We start from the raw sequence: 24,087 nt of genomic DNA, 5'->3' as shown, positions 1-24,087 counted from the left end.
CCCTTAGCGCTCCAAAATGGTTTAAAAGGAACTTTTTTTTTTTTTCTTTATTTGACAGAGAGAGAGAGATCACAAGTAGGCAGAGAGGCAGGCAGAGAGAGGGGGGAAGCAGGCTCCCCACTGAGCAGAGAGCTCGATGCAGGGCTCGATCCCAGGACCCTGAGATCATGACCTGAGCTGAAGGCAGAGGCTTTAACCCACCGAGCCACCCAGGTGCCCCTTCAAAATGGTTTAGACTGATTGAAGAGAACTGAAAATGTTCTAGGGGTGTCCATAAGCTTCGATCACCCGCCACGGAAAAGCCACAAGCCACAGTGGAGAAAGCAGGAAGTTGGGATTTTCAGATTCCAGCTCTTCACTTCGTAGCTTAGCCTCTTTAGGTAAATGACCTAACCTCTCTGTGCTTCAATTTCCTCAAGGGTAAACAGAAATAAAGACAAGAGGCAGGCTCTCGGAACGTGAGTTCAAGCCCCACTTTGAGTGTAGAGATTACTTAAATAAATAAACTTAAAAACCATGAAAGATAACAGTTCTTCCTTTTAGCGTTATGCAGACTGAAGATAAAACATGTAAAATACCTAGCCCATTGATGGCACATGGTAGGTTCTCGATAAATGATAGGTCTGATTACTAGGCATCATTTATGTGACTGAGGATACCAATGCCTAGACTCTTTTATGCAATTGTTCTTGTGATAAACTAAAAAGTCTCTCTCGTAGACAAAATAAAGTATATGGAATATTAGGAAATGTACACTGTTGCAAAGTATAATTATTATATACTTACTGGAGTTAAGTTGTCAAAACCACTTATCCCACTTGCTTTCTTCGAGACTCTGAACACTGGGACATCCACCAAAGAAGACACTACTCCTGTTCTGATCTTGGACATCAGCTAAAGAACTGCACCCACAGGAGACCTAAGATTCTGCCCCCCCCCACCCCACCCAGGAACAACCCAGAAGGGTGATGGAGAGCTTCCCGGACTGAGCCAGGCTCATCAGCAAGGTTTCACTAGGTACTTGTGAAACTTGATTCCTCCTGCTCCCTCAGCCCTCACCTTCTATTCCCCCACTAAGTCCTAAAATAGCTCTTAGATCTGCCCACTTCTCTCCATCTCCAACCACCATCAGCCCCATCCAATCCCTCACCTGTCCAATCTCCAAAACCCACGTGATAGGGCGGTGCCAGTGGTGTCCTGGTACCAGCTCTTCTGAGAGCGGATTGTTAAATATTCGGGAATTCAGTGAGACGTGCTCATTAAACCGTCAGTGGCTTGAAACAAGCCATGGTGGGAGTAGCTACCCCGTGGAAACGGGTAAACACTGCCACTCTGGATGATATTTTGGAGAGCTGACTTCCCAGCACATCACTGCCTGGGCCCCTTCCAAACTCTTGCCACAGTCAGAGTGGACCCCCTTCCAAGGGCTTCCTGTTGCTCTTCAGATAAAAACCAAAAGCTCTTGGCAGGGTCCCACTGTCACTTCCTACGTTGCAGCCTCCCCTGCACCTGGCTCCCTTTGTCCTCCCTTCCTGGAACTCTCCTTCCACGGTCTACCAGAGAAGCCTGGCTACCTTCTACCAATAACTCAGGTCAGCACTTAAGCGCCACTTCCTTGAAGAAGCCTCCCCTCGCCCCCACCCCGGCCTCCAGACTGATCACACCTTCTGGTATAAGGTATCACTGCCACGGGCCCCTCTCCTGTGTCAGACTTATGATAGTTAGGAGCTTACATTTGTAATGATTGATGAATAGCTCTTTCCCTTTTCCAAAAAGATCTTTAAGGAAAGTGAATGACTTTATGCACCTAACACATGTATAACATACAGAAAATTGCTATGGGGGAACTGAAAGAAAGCCAAAGCCAGACAGGGCCCTGGCTGACCAGGAACTTAGAGCCATGACAAGACACATTCTTATACACAGACAAAAGGGCAGGATATGAAGCATGCCAAATGACTGGAGCTGGGGAATTCAATGGAAGAACTAATTTTTATAGAATGAAGGCATCCATGGGAGGTTTTTTGAGGAGGTGGTCTGGTGCTGATCCTGGAGGAATGGGCAGAGCACATAAAGCTGTCCAGGAAGCAGAGGCTTGTCCCAGAGAAGGCTCAGCCAACCAACTTGTTGGGAGCCAACAAGAGGAGGTAATGCTAGAAAGACAGGGTGAGGCCAGATTGTGAAGAGGCCTCAAACAGCAGAATGATGTGAGTTTGGCTTTTAAAAAATACAGATTAAAGAAAAGAAAAAAGAAAGAAAAATGATCAACAAAATGAAAAGGCAAACTAGGGAGAAGATATCTGCAAATGACACATCCAATAAGGGATTAGTATGCAAAATATGAAAAGAACTTACACAACTCAACACACAAAAAACCTAATAACCCAGTTAAAAAATGGGCAGAAGTGGGGCGCCTGGGTGTCTCAGTGGGTTGGGCCTCTGCCTTCTGCTCAGGTGGAGGTCTCAGGGTCCTGGGATCCAGCCTCGCATTGGGCTCTCTGCTCGGCGGGGAGCCTGCTTCCCCATCTCTCTCCACCTACTTGTGACCTCTCTCTCTCTCTGTGTCAAATAAATAAATAAAATCTTAAAAAAAAAAAAATGGGCAGAAGACCTAAATAGACATTTCTCCAAAAACATACAAATGGAAAATGGACACATGAAAAGATGCTCAACATCACTCATCATCAGGGAAATGCAAATCAAAACCACAATGAGATACCACATCACACCTGTCAGAATGGCTAGAATGAAAAAGAGAAGAATAACAGGTGTTGGCGAGGATGTGAAGAAAGGGGAAACCTCATACGGGGTTAGTAGGAATGTAAACTGATGCAGTCACTGTGGAAAACAGAGTGGAGGTTCCTCAAAAGCTTAAAAACAACTATCACATGATCCAGTAATTCCACTGCTCTGTACTCAATCACAGAAAACAAAACCATCTATTTGAAAACACTAATACATGCACCCCTATGTTTACTGCAGCACTATTTATAACAACCAAGACAGGGACGCGACCCAAGGGTCCAGATGAATGGACAGATGAATGGATAAAGAAGATAAAGAAGACGTGGCATATATGTAGAGGGATATATATAGATAGATAGATAGATATAGATATATATACACATACACAATGGAATATTACTCAGCCATAAAAAAGAATGAAGTCTTGCAATTTGAGACAACATGGATAGACATAAAGAGTATTATGCTAAGTGAAATAAGTTAGAGGAAAAAATGTCACATGATTTCACTTCATGGGGAGTCTAAACAAAACAAATGAAGGAACAAACAAAAAAAAGTTAGAAACAGACTCATAAATACAGAGAACTGGTGGCTTCCAGAAGGGAAAGAGTTGGGGGATAGGTGAAACAGGTGATGAAATTAAGAGATACAAACTTTCAGTACAATAAGTAAGTCATGGGGGGATGAAAAGTACAGCATTAGAAATACAGTCACTAATACTGTAACAACACTTGGGGACAGATGGTGTTGATATCATGTATGGGTATGGGGACAGATAGTGACAACATCACAGTGAGCACTGTATAATGTACAGAATCACCAAATCACGACACTGTACACCTAAAACTAATATAAAAGTGAATGCCACTACTGGGTTTTTACCCTAAAGATACAAACGTAGTGATCCGAAGGGGCCTGTGCACCCAAATGTTTACAGCAGCAATGTCCACAATAGCCAAACTATGGAAAGAACCTAGATGTCCATCAACAGATGAATGGATAAAGAAGATGTGGTATATATACACAATGGAATACTATGCAGCCATCAAAAGAAATGAAATCTTGCCATTTGCGATGACGTGGATGGAACTAGAGGGTATCATGCTTAATGAAGTAAGTCAGTCGGAGAAAGACAACTATCATATGATTTCCCTGATATGAGGAAGTGGAGATGCAACTTGGGGGGGTTTGGGGGGTATGAAAAGAATAAATGAAACAAGATGGGATCGGGAGGGAGACAAACCATAAGAAACTCTTAATCTCACAAAACAAACTGAGGGCTGGGGGGGAGAGGAGGGAAGGGAGAGGGTGGTGGGGTTATGGACATTGGGGAGGGTATGTGCTATGGTGAATGCTGTGAAGTGTGTAAACCTGGTGATTCACAGACCTGTACCCCTGGGGCTAATAATACATTATGTTTATAAAAAAATTTAAAAATTACTAAAAAGAAAAAGGAAAAAAAAGTGAACACCAACTATACTTCAATTAAAAAATAAAATAAAAATGAAAAACAAGGTTTTTGAACAAGGGAAGGAACTTGAAAGTAGTAATTTTAGAAGACCAATCTATACACACACACACAAACACACACACACACACACACACACATTTTTTCAGGCCCATATCTATAAAGCCAGGAACAAATTCCATCTGACAATAGCTCTCCAAACTCACAGAGCAGACAGAGGCCATTTTAGTTAGAGATGACAGACACACGGCACAGCTGGACAGAATTCCTTTTGAGGGAAACCAAACATCTCTAGTTCAGCTGCTGCAAGACAGTTGCTGTGGTCAAGAATCAAAAAGCTGTGGCCTCTCTAGAAGCAGCCCAGCCCAGGTATGTATGTGTGGCCATAGAATGATCTGGCTCTTATGTTGTTATGCTAGGCCCATGGTTATACTCAGACCAGAACACATTTGAGCCAGTTGTGTTTCTGTGGCCCGCTCGGCCATAGGGTTTGCTGGAATTCTGATTTCAGAATCAGAATTGAATGTGGGAATGACCACCTCCAGAACTGTACTCTGCCCTCCAGCTTTGGCTCCCACATTCCTCCAGGGGTCATTCCATCTACTTAGAGCGGACAAGACTCAGGGCAGGGCCTAGAATATCTTCCAACTAACTGATGAAGATTGTTTATCTGGAATGAGTTCTCCTGTGGCCGGCCAGTAGCCTTGATGACTCTCCCGCGGGCTGTTGCAGCTGGCTCCTGGGAAGCGGTGCACAATCTGCCATCCCTTCAGTCCAGCAAGGGGCTTACCAGCCCCCGATCAAAAAAGCAGCTACCTTCCATCAAGGACTTCACAGGTCTGATTTTGGAGTCAGGAAGCTAACTTTAGTTATTTGGTGACTGAGGGTTCCCTAGAGCAGTGGTCTCCAAATTGGGTATATGTGCACCACGGTGACCCAAGACTGGAATCCAAACAAATTAAAAAGAAATTACGCTTTTCTGATATTAACTATAGGACAGCCTCCTGAGTTTATTTTTCAGAAGATAACACATCGCTTGTGGCCTCAAGGTACACAGAGGAAAATGAGCATTCCACAGGCACTGGTGGACGGGGGCTTTGGCTTAGGTAGATCATGGACTGTATTACACAGCTTCAATAAAATGACTCTCATAAAATGGACAAGTACCTAAAGAAATTCCTGCGGAGAACTTCGGCGCAAGCAAACAGGAATATGCAGAACTAACACTTCTATATTGTACGCAACTCACTTCAGACACAGGAGTAAAACAATGAGGATCTAATCAGATCTAAAAAGAAATCAGCCCAAATTAACTCCAAATTATAAAAATTCTTTGAAACATGGGTTTTCATCCACTATTCTTAATGATAAAAGTCTCACTTTCTCTTTTTTTAAAAGATTTTATTTATTTGACAGAGGGAGAGAGATCACAAGTAGGCAGAGAGGCAGGCAGAGAGAGAAGGGGAAGCAGGCTCCCCACTGAGCAGAGAACTCCGATGAGGGCCTCCGCAGGACCCTGAGATCATGACCCCTGCCAAAGGCAGAGGCTTAACCCACTGAGCCACCCAGGTCAGGTGCCCAATTCTCACTTTCATATGGATCTGTATATTCTGTGCTGTGCAGTACTGCAAACAATACTGGGAAGGCATCATAATGAGTACATATTTGAAGTATTTTTAAACTGATTTTTTAAACACCTAAATATATTTTACTACGACCATCCTTTAAATTGTTCTATTTTTGTACGTTTTGTAACATGCAATGTATTAATACACCATAGCAAGACGGTAGCACAGATATAATTTAAGATACATAAAACTGAGGCTGAAAACTTAAAATATTTTTACTATTTACTTGGGGAGCATAGTCAGTAAAGTTCGGAGATCACTAACTTAGAGTCAGCTCAGAAGCTCTAAGGCTCCCATCCAGTTCCCGGTTCTCACGCTCTCCCAAGAAGCCCATGGCCAAAGGTGAGGCCCATCCCCCCACCCAGCAGCGTGGGGCAGAGGCGATTGGAGGGAAACCTGTCTTCTCCGCCTCGCCTCCCACCCCTGCTCGCCCTTAGCTCTTCCCAGCCCCACGGAGGCCCTACCTGATTGTGCCATCGGATGACGTTTCCAAATCCCCCTGTCCCGAGTCGTTCTTTCATCTCCCAGGCCCCACATGTCTGGGTTGGCAGAGAAGGTGACCAGCTCATACTGATGCCGTGCTAACTCTGTAAGCAATTTGGTGTGGGGGACAAAAGATTAATTAAGATTAAGAAAAAAGTGAAACTCAAGGAGATGGAGAAGGTAAGAGAGACCATGCGAGAGACGAAAAAACCCGGCTGGTTTTCTTTTTGTAAATAAACCAGGTTGTCTGGTTTGTGGGTTTTGGCAGCAAACTTTTGTTTTTCTCACCTTCCCCCACCCCCCACCTCAGCTGTGGTGGAAGGAGACAGGGAAGAAAGTCACTCAAAGGAGATGTTTCTTCACACCCCTGAACTCAGAAAGGGCATCCCAGCCTGGACTCCAGCAAGGGGCGCCCTGACCCGCGCCCATTCCGCTCAAGGTGGCAGGGACAGAGTCTAACACTGAGTTTCCCTACGGTCACGTGTGTCTTCACACAGTCCAAACGAATCATGACTCTCTCCCAAAGCCACCACCTCCAAGAGGCCACCTGGAACCACCCGGGCAAGGGCTGTCCCGGGCCTCCCCCACTCCAACCCGCGCAAGAGAAAGGCTTGTATGCCCGGAAACCCCGACTTTTAAACTCGACAGAAGTTTCTTCGGGAGCCACAAGTGAGGAGGGAGGCGCGAGCTCGCCGGTGCAGAGGAGTCGGGGGTCTGCAGGTGTCACCGCCCCCCACCCCCCCGCGGCCGCCCGGGGGACTCACCTGTTGGCAGGGATGCGGGGCAGGGGAGCCGCTCCCCCGGGCGGGGGAGGCGGGGGCTGGGGCGGCGAAACCGGGGGCTCTGGCACCTCCCCGAAGACATTAAAATGCGGGAATCTTAAACCTACCAGCCCAGCGCGACTTCCTCAAACACTTCCTGCTCTGACGTCACGGAGCACGTGGGCCGGGCCCGCCCTTAAAGGAGCCGCGGGGGGCGCCGGCCCAGACCACGCCCCGCACCCGCCGCCCGTGGGGCGGCCCCGGGGCACCTCCTCGTCCTCGCCCAGGTGACCCTGGGAGGGCTGTGTGTGGCTTCTAGACGGCTCCAGGCACCTCGGACACGCTGTGCTCCCTGAGATAAAAGGGTGCCTCTGAAACGAACCGGAACGCGCCCAGCTCTGTACGCAGCGACTTGAACCTGATGCGGCTTCTGGGACAGGGGAGTGGGGATTTCCTCCCCAGAGCCCTCCCGGGGTGAACTCCACACCGCTTCCTAGACTTCTAACTGGGTGGAATTTCCCGGGCCCCCGCCAGGATTTATTTAGGGACCGTTTACAAGAATTGCCGCGCCTCCTCTCCTCGGGCTGCGTCCCCTTTATCTGGAGGATTTTGGGCTCGGTATCAAGAAGGATAAATCACGGCCGCACTCCCTAGAAGTGTCAGCCCCCACCACCCCCTTAACAAAAGAAAGAAAAGCGGGCAGGGGGCGGGGGGAATCTCCTAGTGCTAACGCGAAACTGCAGTTTCAGCCGCAGTGATGTAGGGAAATAGTGAGAGAAGCTCGCAGCCCTGGGGTTCACGGTGCAACTCCTATCTACTTGACATTATAATGAGGTCTTTTGCTACGGAATTTCTCAGTTCCGTGGCATTATGCTATCACACAAAGGTGGTGTGTGTTGGTAGATTTACTCAACCAGGAAAAAAAAAAAAAAAGCATTAAAGGAAACCTGAAGCTAATACCCTACATTTATAAAATGTTCTCTGTACTTAGAATTCCTCATTCAAATACTCAGGGCAACCCCTACACATGGGACAATAACTGCATTTTTTTAAAAAACACATTTTATTTATTTATTTACTTGACACAGAGAGAGAGAGCAGCAAGAGAGGGAACACAGGGACAGAGGGAGAGGGAGAAGCAGGCTTCCTGCTGAGCGGGGAGCCCAATGTCTCTGGGCTCCATTCCAGGACCCTGGGCTCATGACCTGAGTCAAAGGCAGATGCTTAAGGACTGCGCCACCCAGGCGCCCCTGCATTATTGTTATCCCCATTTTGCAGATGGGAAGACTGATGTGCAGAGAGGAAAATGTGTCAAAGGCATGGGCTAGTAAGTAGATGAACTGATATTCCAAACCAAGTGGCATGTTCTTAGGTCCAAGCTCTTAATATCTGGTTAAAAGTATACTAATTTCAGAAGGAGGCAAACTGGATTTTGAATCCTAATACTGCTATTGACTACTCTGAGATTTTAGGGCCAATTACTTAACCACTCCAAGCATCCATCTCTCGTCTTTAAAATGTGGGCAACATTAGGTTGAATCACCTGAAATTGCCATTTTTTTAAATAAAACAAACGGTTGAAACGCCAGCAACAAACATCAGTGGTTTCATCAGGTTCAGCCTAAGAGCAGCAGGGAAGACAGGAGGGCACGCAAGTCAGAGAAAGGAACCAACGGGGTTGTTGTAGCAGAGGAGTGAATGGTAATAGCCATGCCTGACACTGAGGACACTCCTGCCTGCACAGAACCTGTGGCGGAAGTTAACTTTAAGGAGCATATTGATGTTACGTGAAATGGTGGGGCCCGGAGCACACGGCAAGAAAGAATTCTTGAGACATCTTCGATGCAAAATGTGGTTTTACTGAAGCATGGAGACAGGACCCATGGGCAGAAAGAGCTGCTTCCCTGGGATTGTGAGGGACAGCCAGTTATATACTTGGGAGCTGGGGGAGGTAAAGACCAAGGGAAGTTTCCAAAAGGACTTTCAGATTCTAAAGAGGACTTAACAGAATCCTGGAGGCCTTGCATATTGTCAAGCCAAGGTGGTTTTTCCCTCTAGCAAAACATTAATGTTAAGACACCTGGGAGTTTCCTGGAGGAATGTTATTCTCTGCCTGTTTCAAGTGTTTGTCAATGGGCTGTAGGTTATAAGGAACTTTAATTTTATCTACATTTCCTTCTGCCTTTGTTCCCCTCATCATACCCCCTGAACAATTCTGACCCTTAAATCTTTAAGGTTGTTGAGGATGGAAGGGCTTATCTTCTGTAACTTCTTCCAGCTCAATAGGGTCATAGAGATATCTCTACCTGTGGGTCAACATTAGTCAGTTGAGGAATTTATATGTATAGGAGTTACCAAAGTCAGAGGCAACCAATCCAAGGTAGACAACATACACGAACCTCCTTGAGGAGAAAGGATTATCTGTCAGTTGGAAGTTATGGCAGTGAAGAAGTTTTGGCACCAAGCAGGGAGACACCAGAAAAGACAACAAAATAAGGTTAATGTTATAATGAGAAAGAGGAGCCCAATAAAAATGACATTGATGGGGTGCCTGGTGGCTCAGTTTTTAGGCATCTGCCTTGGGTTCGGGTAGTGACCCCTGGGTCCTGGGATTGAACCCTGCATCAGGCTCCCTGCTCAGGGGGAAGCCCGCTTCTCCCTCTCCCACTCTCCCTGTTTGTGTTCCCTCTCTCGCTGTCTCTCTGTCAAATACATAAATAAAATCTTTTTTTTTTAAATGACTTTGATAGTTAACTGAAATTTTACTCCAGTACTTTATTGTCGTTTAAAGAGAAATTTGAGATCTTCCACAGGTTCACAGGAATAAGAAGGCACGTTAGTTTGCTCATTGGTTTCCAGTGAATGAGGTACAGGTTTTATTCCAAATCTAGGAGCCCATGAAGAGTGCCCCTCTAATTGTATTGAAGTGGGAGTACATAATATGACCCAATAGGGGCCTTTCCATTTTGGAGTTAAATTTCCTGCTGTATTGGACTTCCAATCCTTTAAATAAACCATCTGGGGTTTATATGGGGTTGGTTCCTAGTGATGATCAGGTCAGGTTTAGGGAGGATATAGTTTGTGTATTCATTTAGAGATTATGAATTAACCTGGCCTCAAGTAAATAACTTAACAGAGCATCATAGTTCCCATCTATTGACAGGTGTTCAGTGAGAAAAGGTTTTTCATGTAGTAACTCAAAGGAACTTAACCCTATTGGTTGTTTGGGGGCTATCCTCACTCAGAGAAGCCCTAACCAAAAAGATTAATCCAGTTTTCTTGAGTCACAATGCTTAAAATAGAATATCTACAAGGATGTGTTATTGAAGCATTTTCTCTGTAGTCTATAATCACCCTCCTTTTTAAAATCAGAGATAGCCAAATCAGGACTAATTCATTTGAAAAACAAGTCCAGTTGTAACAAACTTGGCCTAATTATTTACATGAGCTCAGCAAGAATAATGATTGGCGATATAGATCTCTTAGAATCTGCTTTGCTGGAACTTTTTGTAAGGAATCTCCAGGTTGAATTTTAGTAGTGTCTCTAGGCCAGAAACCAAGCCAAATGCTTGCCGTCGGAGATGCAATAACTGTAGATGTGGGGAAATTCCTCTTGCTGAGGTCCCCAAGGGATCCTGCAGTTCCTGCACCTGCCAGGAAGTGACATTCTTTACTCACCTGGTAAGGCTGCTGGAAATTCTGCAAGCAAGGTATCGGGCCAACATTTCCATGGAGCCCTACTGGCTTCACGCTTCATAAAGTCCGCCTTAGTTCCTTAAAGCTGTCGGGTCACATCTGAGTCTAGGCGGGTCTCTCAAATGTGACCTTCCAGTCAAAGCCTTGGTCAAATAACTAATGTTTCTAATGAAGTCCTATAACAAGAAGAACAGATTCTTTTTTTTTTTTTTTAAGATTTTATTTATTTATTTGACAGACAGAGATCACAAGTAGGCAGAGAGACAGGCAGAGAGAGAGGGAGGAAGCTGGCTCCCCTCTGAGCAGAGAGCCCGATGCGGGGCTCGATCCCAGGACCCTGAGATCATGACCTGAGCCGAAGGTAGAGGCTTTAACCCACTGAGCCACCCAGGTGCCCCGTGGGAGAACAGATTCTTATTGAACCCATGCAAATGACTAGGATTGCCATGGAAGAAAGAACACTCACTGAGACCTTTTGAATTTTAGAGGGTTCCACTAGAGAGAAAAGTTAAATGCTTCAATTTGTTCCTCTGTGAACAAATTTTATCCTATTTCTGTACATCATGGATATCTTAAGAGAAAGTTTCCTTAATCTGGAAGAACAAAAAGTACAGAACCAGGAATGTTTCAAACAAGAGTCACAAAAACCATAATCATCTTCTTCAGTTCATTTAGTCTCATGTTACTAATTCTTGGTTCCATGTGAATGCAGCTTTTAGCTAGTTCTGGACGTTTTTACCAATTTTAGTTTTAGGATTTTAAAAATCAAAAACTTGTATTTGTCAAAAGCCTTTTTTATGAATCTCCTTGAAGATGAAACACATTTCACAAGAGAATAAGAACAATAACTATCAGTGATAAAAGACTTAAAAATGGACATGACTAACGATCTGATGAGAGTTTACAAAAGAGCTGACAAGGAAATCTGGTCATTTCTGGGACACATAGCACATCAATAATCAGAATATAAAGTGATGGCCTTATACCAGAACGTATTAATTTGGGAATTGCATGTAATCTCTAGAATATATAGCATTTACCCAAGCAATACAACCTAAGTCTTTTTATTTGTTTAACACTGCTTCCAGAGAAACTTAACATACCAAATAAACAAGCCTAATTGGTAAAAATAAGACTTCATTTATCATTTAAACCTTGGGAAGTATGTAAAAAAAAAAAAACCCTCAGAAAGTTATAAAGTGCATGATTGAATAGTGGATTACAGATCATTACAAAGCTTATAACTTATTTATTTATTAAACCTTTAACCAAGGGGACAATAAGAGAGTCAAAACGCAGATATGTAGTGTTATATACGTATTAACCAAACTTACCTCCTTTAACACTGAGATTTATGTAACCTGGTAAATGGTGCCTGGGTGGCTCAGTTGATTAAGCCTCTGCCTTCGGCTCAGGGCATGATCCCACAGTCCTGGGATTGAGTCCCGCATCGGGCTCCCTGCTCAGCAGGGAGTCTGCTTCTCCCTCTCCCTCTCTGCCTTTCCCTTGCTTGTGCTCACTCTTCCTCTCAAATAAAAAATAAAATCTCAAAAAAAAAAAAAAAAAGACCTTCTAAAGAGAAAACATAAGTTTCGTTTTTCTGGGCAGACAAAAAACAAACCACGAAAACCAAAAAACCCTTTGTTGATATTTTCTTATCAAGTGCAAACCAACATCCAAGAAAACTTTTTTGAACAGAGAAAAGCAGAATCTCAATCTTCTACCAGTGTACCTTTAAAATCCTTTTGTTTTAACTTTAGCCCTGACCACATATAAAATTCCTTTCCAGGGGCGCCTGGGTGGCTCCATCAATTAAGCATCTGCTTTGGCTCAGGTCAGGATCCCAGGGTCCTGGGATCCAACCCCACATTGGGCTCTCTGCTCAGCAGGGAGTCTGCTTCTCCCTCTCCTCCTCCCCCCACTCATGCTTGTTTTTTCCCTCCCTCTCTGAAATAAATAAAAATCTTTTTTAAAAAATTCCTTTCTAAAAATTTGTGTATATAAACTTCTATAACTTTTTCTTTCAGAGTTGGTTCCCCTATTTCCATCAGTCTTGACTACACTTAGCAGAATTTTGCATTCTTGGAAAACTTAGTCTCCAGTAAAAACTAAATAGTAACTCATTGTGAACTGTTATGCCAGAATTTTTTCAATAGCAAATTTAAAAATACATTTCACAATTTTAAAAACATCGTTTTTTTTAATAGTATAATCTTTTAATAAAGCACAAAGCATATTTACCAACAGATCCAAGTATCCTCAGCAATATGAAGTCAAAAGCACAAACCTAAGTCCGGTAATCAATACTTCAGTATTTTATCCCATTTGGAAAAAGCCTAGATGTCCAATGAATTCAATCCCATTTATTATCCAAGCAAAACTTTAAATTTTCAGTTTATCAAAGACTTTGAAAGCTTTCTTATCACAGACAAAATTAACCATCATTTAAGTCCTCTTTTTGCTGACAAATTGCAGCAGAGACAACGTGAGTTTATCTGACCTTCAGCAAACCTTCACTTCAGAGTCAATCAATTTGTTCCCCATTTTCAGTTTTTACCTGGGGTGTCAGTGGGGAAATCAGAAGTGGTCGGTGTATGCAGGCTGCACCTGAGATGGGGCAGAGACCGGAGGAGGAGGGGGAGGGGAAGGCAGAAGAGGTGAAGGCAGAGAAAAAGGGCTCCCCATTCTAAAACTTGTCAGCTCAGGCAGGTGAGCAGATACCATGTTTTTTTTTCCCACCAAAGTGCAAATAGGTAGTCCATGTCAGGCCAAAGTAACAGTAAAGATAGAAATCCACCATGGTCTAAGTGACACTCCAGAACATGTAGTCATTGCAGCCAAATTCTCTAGGAAACGGTCTCTGATTGGATTTTCATTCCATTGGGTACTGGTTTCCGCCGGTTCCGGTTCCGAGTGGAGTTCCCTCGGCCAGAAGCAGCTAGACCAGGGATGTTGGGAGGATCACATTACATTAACGAGGAGGAAACTTCACATGGGGGGGTCTTAAGATTGGCAGTCATCCTGATGACTTAGGTGACTGTCCCGTGCCCAAGACAGACAATTGTGTATAAAGACAGAAATGAAGAGAGGGCATCAAGTTTCTGGGTCTTATTACCATTCTGGCCAGGGTACTAACATCCAGGCAAAAGGTAGGCTTTCTCGTCCCCATAGAGAAGCCACAGGCTAGAGGATTTCAGCCTGAGAAATTGACATGAAAGTGTTCCAGTAAGACCACACTCCTTGAAAAGCCCCTGAAATGGAAGTAAAGGGAGAGGAGAGGAAGTACTCACTAAGTTTTCACCAAGGCTCAGAGTCCAGATGAGAAGACCCGAAGCCCCACACAGGGTGCCGGAGTGCTGTGGTTTGAAGTGCTGGGGCTCAGGGTCCACAGCCAAGAAATAATTCTTGAGACATCTTTGGTGGAAAAGGTGGTTTTATTAAAGCATGGGGACAGGAGCCATAGTCAGAAAGAGCTGCTGCCCCAGGACTGTGAGGTGCAACCAATTATATTCTTGGGAGCTGGGGAAGTAAACACCAAGGGAAGTTTCCAAAAGGACTTTTGGGGCACCTGAGTGGCTCAGAAAATTTTTAGTATACTGCGAACAGCTTTATGTATTTGAAAACTCGGGGGCATCTGGGTGGCTCAGTCTGCCTTTGGCTCAGCTCATGTTCCCAGGGTCCTGGGATCCAGCCCAGCTTTGGGCTCTACGCTCAACTGGGAGCCTGCTTCTCTCTCTCCCTGCTGCTCCCCCTGTTTACTCTCTCCTTCCATCAAATAAATAAATAAAATCTTAAAAAAAAAAAAAAAGGATATTCATGTGCTAAAGAAGATTCACAGGATACTGGAGGCCTTTCTATCCTCAACCTAAGGTTGCTTTTCCCTCTAGCAAAGCATCAACATTAAGGCAGCTGAGAGTTTCCTGGAGGAATGTCACACTCCGCTTGCTTCAAGTGTTTGTCAATGGGCTGTGGGTTACAAGGAAATTTAATTTTATCTACATTTCCTTGTGCCTTTGTTCTCCATATCAATACGTCAAACCAAACAGGTGGGTCATCAGGTCATAGGTAGCCAGGCCCACATACCCCAGTATTTACCATTTTGTGCTAATTACCATCCTCAGTTTCAGAGCAGGAAGAGAAAGGAGCATGACTGAAACCTTGTAAAGTGCTTGGAATCGTTCCTGACATATTCCAAGCGCAACATAGGTGCTTGTTTAACAAATAAACTAAGACATATTTACTGAGCACCTACATGTTCTGAGCCCTATGTAAAATCCGCTTGCTATACGAAATCATAAAAATTTTCTCTTTAGGGGCACCTGAGTGGTGCCTGGGTGGCTCAGTAGGTTAAGCATCTGCCTTTGGCTCAGGTCTCAGGTTATGATCTCCGTCCCAACCCTGGGACGGAGCCCCTGCTAACGGGGTGGGGGTGTCTGCTTCCCATGCCCCACCTCCACTCTCCCTGTTTGTACTCGCTCATGTGCACGTGCTCTCTCTTTGTCAAGTAAATACATAAAATCTTTAAAAAATAAAAAATTTCTCTTTAATCCTGTCACTTCTGCAAATCCTTATCCCTGAGAAACTTAGCAAGACAGCCACAGCCCTGCCAAAAACTTATTCTGCTCCATTATAACTTAAGAGTTCTCAATTACTGGGTGCCTGGGTGGCTCAGTGGGTTAAAGCCTCTGCCTTCAGCTCAGGTCATTATCTCAGTGTCCTGGGATGGAGACCCACATCGGGCTCTCTGCTCAGCAGGGAGCCTGCTTCCCCCTCTCTCTCTCTGCCTGTTTCTCTGCCTACTTGTGATCTCTGTCTGTCAAATAAATAAATAAAATCTTTAAAAAAAGAGTTCTCAATTACCCAGCTCAAAATAACTTGGTTTTCAATGGAACATCAATCTCCCTGATAAGGTAACATATATTTAGATCTTTAAATTTTGGTGATGGCCCAGGAAGAGGCCCCCAGATTTTATCATATCCCACCATATTTATCATCTTAAGCCCTGTTTTCCCTCAAGATAAGACATGTCCACTGCCTACGTCTGGTCTCTATCCTGTTCTAGAGACATGAGCAGACCGTTTACAAAAAATTATTTTCAGATAGAGCAAAAAAACATCACTCTTTTTCTTGCTGCTTAGTGTGCTTTTTAGCAATGACTATAGGCTAATCAAAAAACACCGAGCAGCCCAAGTGCCTGGCACAGTCCTGGGCACCACTAACCCAGGAGATACAAGCAATGTAACTCATCAGAGGTACCCAGAATCATATTGAGGACGTAAGATACACGGAAAGCCACCAACTGATGAGTAACAAGGACGAGGCAATAAAAAATCTGTCCTAATTAATTCTGTGGAGGCAGAACCATACTAGCGATAAGGATACATTTTCTAAAGGGTTTATTTTAAAATAAAATCTTCTTCTGAGGATAAATCAAAGATAACTATCTTCTTACGCAGTCTTTTTGTGTCATCAGTTGAGAAAGTTGTTCTCTCCCCTAATAGCAGCCAGGCAAAGCAGCACTGAGCTCTTTTGAATGAGGAAAGAATTGTTTTCTGAACAATCTGGGAGCTGAGTCATACATAGTAAGAGAAGACAGATTAACAGATAGGAAGCTGATGAAACAGACCACTCAGAATAGGAAGGCTTTCCCCAGCAACCCTCCCCTCCCCCGCCGGCCCCTCAGCGAGCCAGCTCTGGTTCAGTGATTTCAGCAACTCTCATTATCTTTCCAATTTTGTTATACTCCAGCCCTGCAGAGAGAAGACTCTGCAAGTCCGAACTTGCTCCTTGAACAAACAAAAATTCTCCTGCCAGAAAAGTTGGAAAACTCATTAGTTGAAAGACATGAAGAAACGGCTTGTCTCTAGGGGAGCTGACAGGAGATGCAGAAGGGCTGGCCGAGAAGGAGGGTGGGCATGAACTTCAACAGCCAGCACCCTCGGGGGTCAGCACAGAGCTAGCTGCAAAGGAAGGAAAGAAAAAGCCGCTCACTTCCATCTCTGCAAATGAGATCTGAGCCAACAGCGAAACTTCAGAGAAGCCAGAAGCAGAGCCTGCCAGGCCACCGTGCCTCAAATCTTGCATGAAACACCGAAAGCTGAGGATTTAGGGCCCTTGAGTCACCCTTTCTGGAGGAAGATAGCTCTGGGGAGGAAATCACTTTGCATGCTCCCTTCATTTTTACACACACGTGTCTTTCTTCCAGTAAATCAAATGAAAAAGAAAGAAATAATGAAAGGACAGCTGCCCAACCCTTGGCAATGGTGGCAGGGAAAAACGGAATGCAGGCTCGGCCTGTGTGTTTATACCTATTAAACATACCTAGCAGGTGTGTTTCTTACCTCACTTTCATTCTGAGATTTACTCCATGGAAGGTACTCGAGAGAGAGATGTAACTCAATGTAAATTTACTGAATGAATGAATGAATGAATGAATCGGCCAATGCAAAGACACTGTATTCTTCAGCACTTGATTAACCGAGGTGAGCGGAGTCAGAAAGACATGAGTTCTAATCCTGACTCTGCATTTTCTTGGTGTTGAGAACTCAGACAGTTTACAAAACCTCACTGAGCCTCAGTTTTCTCATCTGTGAAATAGGGGCTAATAAAACCTAGTCCTCACAGTTCACAGGTATAAGTGAGATTATATACATGAGGCACTTAGTAGAGAGCCTGGTGCTTGTTAAGCCCTCTCTGAATGGTAGTTATTAATGCTGTTACCTTTAAAATGCAATCATCCTGACATCAGCTGAGATCCCTGTCTTCTGTGATTCACAATGAAAGGGTTTCAAACCTTTCCCTGCCCCTTAGAGTAAAAGGGCAATCCTTTCACCTTTCACACCTCTCCAGGAATTTGGTGTAGGAGATGGTGGTGTATGATGGTGGGTGAGGTGGGTGGCATGTGTCTCAGTTAACCTCCGATTCTGACCTCCTACTTTTGTAAAATTCTTTTTTTTTTTTCTTTTAAGATTTTATTTTTAGGGATGCCTGGGTGGCTCAGTCATCTGAGCATCTGTCTTCAGCTCAGGCCATGATCCCAGGGTCCTGGGATCGAGTCCTACGTTGGACTCCTTGTTCAGTGGGGAGCCTGCTTCTCCCTCTGCTTCTGCTGCTCCCCCTGCTTATGGGCTCTCTCTCTCTAATAAATAAATAAAATCTTTAAAAAAATTATTTTTAACTAATCTCTATGCCCAACGTGGGGTTCAAAATCATGACCCTGAGATCAAGAGTTGTATGTTCTACCAACTGAGCCATCCAGGCACCCAGCAAAATTCTTAATCCCCCTTTTTAAATAGGTCCCCCTTTTAAATAGTATTTAAATACTGGGTATTTTGTTCCTATATCTTTAGTGCAGTCCTTCAAGTCACCGCTAATTTTTTTTAGAGAGTTCATCTGTTTATGGAACATGTTACCAAAGAGATCTAATCATCAAGAACAAAGCCTCTGTTATCATTGGACCCCTTGATTGCTTCTTTCCTTGTTTCTAGTTTCTTCTCTGGTACTGAGGCAGCAGCTATAGAGGTTGTTGGATCTCCTGCTGGGGCAAGCACCGGCCCTTCTCCTCACCTGCCTGATACTGACATTGGCCAGCGTGAGCCACTGGGCAATAAGAAGATCAAATGTTTGATAATAAGAGGTTTACACTGCCATCCAGATAGGTCATTCAGATAAGTTTTCTCTGGTAATAGCTCTCTCTCTCTCTTACTGAGCTAGGTTTTCTATATTAATTCTTTTAATAGTTAAGGGGGAGGTAAACGTTTTTCTTGAGTCAGCTGGGTCCTGATTGCCTTCAGCTCAAAATAATCCAAAAGTCAAAGAGGCATATTTCGGGGTCACGTATTCCAATCCCCGTCAAGGGCTGAGCGGATGCAGGTGAACTCAGAGCGAGGCCATAGTTAGCAGGTGAGCGCTAGGCTAGCTGGTGCCGAGCATGGTGCTAGCTTCCAGAGGAAGTGAGGGCCTTACTCCAACTCGGCCTTCCTCGGGAGGTCTGAGCACCTTAGCACAGCTGCAGAAAGGGGGTTCCCACTAATTTTGACACAATATTAGTTCATTGTTTATTACCTGCCTCTTCCAATACTGTTAGCTTCCTGCCTGCCTCTTCGGTGCCCCACATCACCGAGTACAGGCTTCCATGTAATAATTAATAATAATAATAATAATAGTAATAATAATAATAATGATGCATTTGTAATTCTTTCTGTATTGGAAAAGTTGAATCAGTTTCAGGCTCAGGTTGCCATCCTGGGCTCGTGGATTCTGTTCTCTCCCAGGCATGGAAGTCAGTCCTTCCTGTCCCATTCATCCAAACGATCATTCACAGAAGGAGTTGGTATTTCACAGAGCTCACCAAAAAGTCGGGAGAGATGAAAGAAGGTCCGTCACAGAGCCACAGCAATTCGAAATTAAACATCGGACAACTTCTCTTTAGAAGCTTCTATTTCTACCACCTGGATTTTAGCCCGCACCAGCCCTCCCCGCAGCTCCTCAGACCTCCTGCTCTTGAACGAAGAACAGATCCTTCCTGGTTTTTCAAGCTGAGCAGTCAGCTCTCCTCATCAACAACCCCCAACCTCAGCTCAGTCCCGAAGAGGAGCCTGCAACCAGGGACTGTGAGATGCCCAGCACAGCCTCTAACTTCCATTCTGATTCCCAATGCCTTCGGCTGCAGCCCAAAGCCTGCCCTGTGTCGCTGCTGATGCCACATCCGCCAGCTCCTAGCTGCAGCTTCTCGGGCTGACATGACGTACTCAGACCCTCTGTGACCCCTGGAAATCTTCCCCTTGGCATGAGCAAATTCTGGGCTAAACGGGCCATGTATATGGTATCTAATTTCTCTCTCTGTCCCAGCCCAGCCTCCACTTTCGGTAAGAAAAATGGACTTGGGGGCGCCTGGATGGCTCAGCTGTTAAGCATCTGCCCTCCACTCAGGTCATGATCCCAGGGTCCTGGGATCGAGCCCCGCATCGGGCTCCCTGCCCAGAGGACACCTGCTTCTCTCCCTCCCACTCCCCTTGCTTATGTTCCCTCTTTCACTATGTCTCTCTCTGTCAAATAAATAAATAAACTCTTTAAAAAGAAAGAAAAGGAGACCTGTAGTGATTTGCTATGAATTATGCCTCCCCTTAGAAGCTAGAAACGCCAATCTGAATCAATTCACACTGGTCCAGTGGGCAGGTCTGCCAAGTGGGCAAAACAGCATGACCCAGAGGAATAATTCCTTGGAGTAAAAAGAACAGTAGACCCCTATTCATTTTATTATCAGAAGATGTCAGATAATTTAAATACACAGATAATAGCTCCATTTTATTTTGGTCCTTTTAAAAAAATTAGATTTATAGAGGTATAACTTACATATAATTTACCAACTTTAAGCATACCATTTAACGAGTTATTTTACAAGTATATATAGCCTAGTCACTATCATGAGAAAATCACTCTATAGAACAGGTTTATCACCCCAAAAGATTCCCCCAGACTCGCTTGCCATCAACCCCCTCCCCTAGCTCCTGACCCCCAGCCCCTGGCGATCACTGATGCAGTCACAATAGCTTTGCAGTCTGGCCCATTTTCACTTAACTTCTTAGCAATTTCTAGAGAACTGCTAAGGTGTGGTCAGAATGCTGGGTTGGGCTGGATTTCTCATGCTGAAGAGTCAGAGGCCAGAGATGACCAAAAAACTGACCCAGCAGGGTAGGGCTCCAGAAGAACGCAGGGCTGAGCTCGCTGGGGCGGGAAGGACTGCTAATCACAGAGCCTGCAGAGCCTGTGCCAAGAATGAGGAACAGAGAGGAAAGGGAAAAGCCAGTGCAGGGGGCGGGGGTGGGGGGTGGGGAGCACGGAGGAAGGCCACACAGCCCTCTGAGATGGGAAATTTAATCCCTGACCCAGGCTGTGTTGCAATTCAACTGTCAGACCCAAATCCATCCTGAGCCCAGGCGGCCCTCAGCACTTCCTCTTGTCAGGCCTCGGTCCCACCTACCTGCAAATCCCAGCTTCTCCTTTCCGCAGGCGGCTGCCAGCCACGCTCAGGGCCACAAGATCGCCAAATAGGTAAACTGGGTCTTGGTCCCCAGGTCGCCCCACTTCCTGGTTCAGGAGCCCCGGGGCTCTATCTGAGTGCTTCGCATCCAACCCCTTTCTCCTTTCTCCCCTGGGCCTCCATCTTCAAGTTCAGGCCCAAGTGGGGCCCTTTGTTGGAGCATTTGAATTTTAATTGGAAGAAGAAGAAGGAAGTAAATTAACATGTATGGAACATCTTTTACCAGAGGGAAGGAAAAATTCGACAAGAAGAAAGATGCAAAATGAAAAGTCAAAACTTCTCTCCAGGTCTTGATTTTTCCTAGCCTGTCCCCCAAGAGCCAACACTGTCAAACATCATTTGTGTGCCCTTTGCACAACGTGGAGAGGGGATATTGTTTAAAAGCAACATAATATACACGTGGTTCTGTACCGTCCCTTTGTCACCCCAGAATTCATCTTGGAATGCTTTCCATACCAGCATATATATTAATTTTGATATAATTTCAAACTTACAGAAAACCTACAAGAATAATAGAACTCATGACCCAGAGTCACTAATCATTTGCATTTTACCCCTTTTATTTAATCATTTTCTCTGTATCTATCTCTCCATTTACATATTATTTTTCCTGAGCCATTTTAAAGCATGTTGGGGACACTGTACCCCTCCCGCTCATTTCCAGTGTGTATTTACTAAGAATAGGAACTTCTCTTACGTAACCACAGTTCAATTATTACAATCAGGAGACTTAACATTGATACTGATCCCTGATTCACAGTCTGAACTTAAATTCTGTCAGTTGTTCCACTAACATTCTTTTTAGCTATTTTTCCTTTATCCAGGATCACACATTGCATTTAATTTTCCTAAACCGTCCTCTCCTTTCACCTGGAAAAATTCCCCAGGGTTTCTTTGTACTCCTTGGCGTTAGCGTTTTTAGGAAGCACGTGCCAGTTATTTTGTAGAATACGGGTTTGTCTGACGGGACGTTGTGCCCGTAGCAGAGTAGTATCTCAGGGGGTTCAGGATGTCATTGTATCCCACCCAGTACTGGTGCCCTTGACTTTGCTCACTTGGTTAAGGGGAGGGCTGCCAGATTTCTATGCTTGTAAAATTATTATTTTCCCTTTGTGATTAGATGACTTTCCTACTATCATTTTATAGATGGAATTCTACGTAAAGAAGGTGGTTTTTTTTAGCTGGCATTCTAAAAAAGAGCTTTCCCTTCTCTGACATTTATCTATTTGTGTGTTTATATTAGTGTGAACTCTTAGATTCTTTTTTTTTTTTTTTAATTAAGAGAAAGCATAAACAAACAGGGTGAGCGGCAGGCAGAAGGAGAGGGATAAACAGACTCCCCACTGAGCAGGGAGCCCAATGCGGGGTGGGTGGGTAGAAAGTGGGGAGAAGTGGGGGGGTGGGGGGCTCCACCCCAGAACCCTGGGATCATGACCCAAGCCAGCCAAAGGCAGACGCTTAACGACTGAGTCACCCAGGAGCCCCCAACTCTTAGATTCTTATATTATTCAATGAGTTATAATCCAATGCCGTTATTTTTATTTGTTTTGATAATCAAATTGCTCCGGACGGCCAGTGAAAGCCATTTCAAATTTAAGTGTCCTTTTGATCTGTCCCCATCATTCTTTGAGCACTTTTTTACATTCTGGCGTGAAAAGATGTTTTAGGATCATCTTATACTTTCTAGACAGCAGCCCTGGAATCAGCCTTTTCTCCCAGAAGTCCTGGCTCCCTTTGGTGGAGAATGATATTTGGAAACCGAAATCAGGCTGCCAGCAGCTTGTACATTTCCACCTACTTGACATATCAGCTGAGTATTATTCTATGGTGTGTATGTAACACGTTTTATATGACCCGTCCCCTCTCATGGACATATTTGGAACGTTATCAGTTTTTTGCTAATACAAAACTGTGCTGCTATGAGTGTTCTTGAATGTATATCTTGGCTTACATTTGGGAATATGTCCGTAGAGCAAATTTCTAGCAGTGAAATGCTGGATCAAGTTTATACATTCAAAATATGATATGCTTCCAATTATTCCTTGAAAAGAATAGAAAATTATACTGATTTCCATATACTCCCATCAGTGAGGTATGGGAATGTCTGTTAGACCAAATCTTACTAACTCTAAATACTTACAACATTTTAAAATTTTGTCAATTTGGCTGCGGTTTCCTGTGTTACAAGTGATGCTGACTAACTTTCATTGGTTGGCCTTGTGTGTTTCATACCTCCTGCTCACATTTTTTTCTCGTAAGTATATATTTTCTTTATTCTTATTGATATATATATATATATATATATATATATATATATACCTTCCCTGTAAACTGAGAAAATTAGCCTTTTGACAAAATTTTTCCCAACTTATTTTCTGACACTGCTTATCTTTGTTGTGAAAAACTTTTAAACATTTATGATAGCCCATTTACTGATGTTTTGTGGCCTCTGGGCTTTATATTCTGTTTAGACAAGCCTCCTTACCACAAGATTATTTTTTTTTACAAATCTAATTTTCTCTTTGTACTTTTATAGTTTCTTTCCTCTTCTTCTTCTTCTTCTTTTTTTTTTTTTTTTAGGGTTAGTAATCCATTTAGAATTTCTTTTTGTATGAGGAATAAGGTAGTGATTCAGTACTATTTCCCCCCAAGGAGCTAGCTTATTGCTCCAGCCATTTATTTAAAAATCCATTTTACTGAGGCTCCTGGGTGACTCAGTCGGTTAAGTGTCTGCTTTTGGCTCAGGTCATGATCCCAGGGTCCAGGCATCGAGCCCCACATCAAGCCCTACATCGGGCTCCCTGCTCAGCAGGGAGTCCCCTTCTCCCTCTGCCCCCCCGTTTCTCAAATATATAAATAAAATCTCTATAAATTAAATATCCATCTTATTTCTCACTTCATTGAGATGCCACCTTTATCAGAAACATCGTTCTCATTTGTTTTGAGTCTATTTCTGAACTCTCTTCTGTTCAGTTCAGCTCTCTCTTATTCTCCAGGGTCGGGGGTACTGTCTTAATTATTATACCTTCATAATATGTTTTAATATCTGGAAGATAATACACGAAGATATTTCTCCATCATTGCTAGTGACGAAAAGGAGAAAGGATGAAGCAACTGACTCCAGGCTACAGAGAAGTTAGTAGAATGTGGAGACTCAGGCCAGCCTCTCCTTCCCCTTCAGGACTTGTTTGAAAGTCATTGCCTTATAACAGGGCTTAGCAGGTTCTGATGTCTCACGAGGATTCAGGAGAACATCAGCATGGC

At 44.1% G+C, this 24,087-nt stretch overlaps 1 protein-coding gene across 1 annotated transcript in view; it reads right to left on the bottom strand.

Moving 5' to 3' along the window:
- IKBKB (inhibitor of nuclear factor kappa B kinase subunit beta) overlaps positions 1-7,257 on the bottom strand; it is a 61,057-nt gene extending 53,800 nt beyond the window's left edge. The window contains exons 1-2 of the mRNA XM_080796153.1: positions 7,089-7,257; positions 6,306-6,428 (exon numbers count right to left, since the gene is read on the bottom strand). Coding sequence (XP_080652279.1) covers positions 6,306-6,410 — 105 coding nt within the window. The 5' untranslated portion in view covers positions 6,411-6,428; positions 7,089-7,257. The remainder of the gene's footprint in view (positions 1-6,305; positions 6,429-7,088) is intronic.
- Between the last annotated feature and the right edge of the window lie 16,830 nt (positions 7,258-24,087).

The sequence above is a fragment of the Martes martes genome (assembly GCF_963455335.1).
Source record: "Martes martes genome assembly, chromosome: 2".
NCBI lineage: Eukaryota > Metazoa > Chordata > Mammalia > Carnivora > Mustelidae > Martes > Martes martes.
This window is presented reverse-complemented; position numbering and strand designations above follow the sequence as displayed.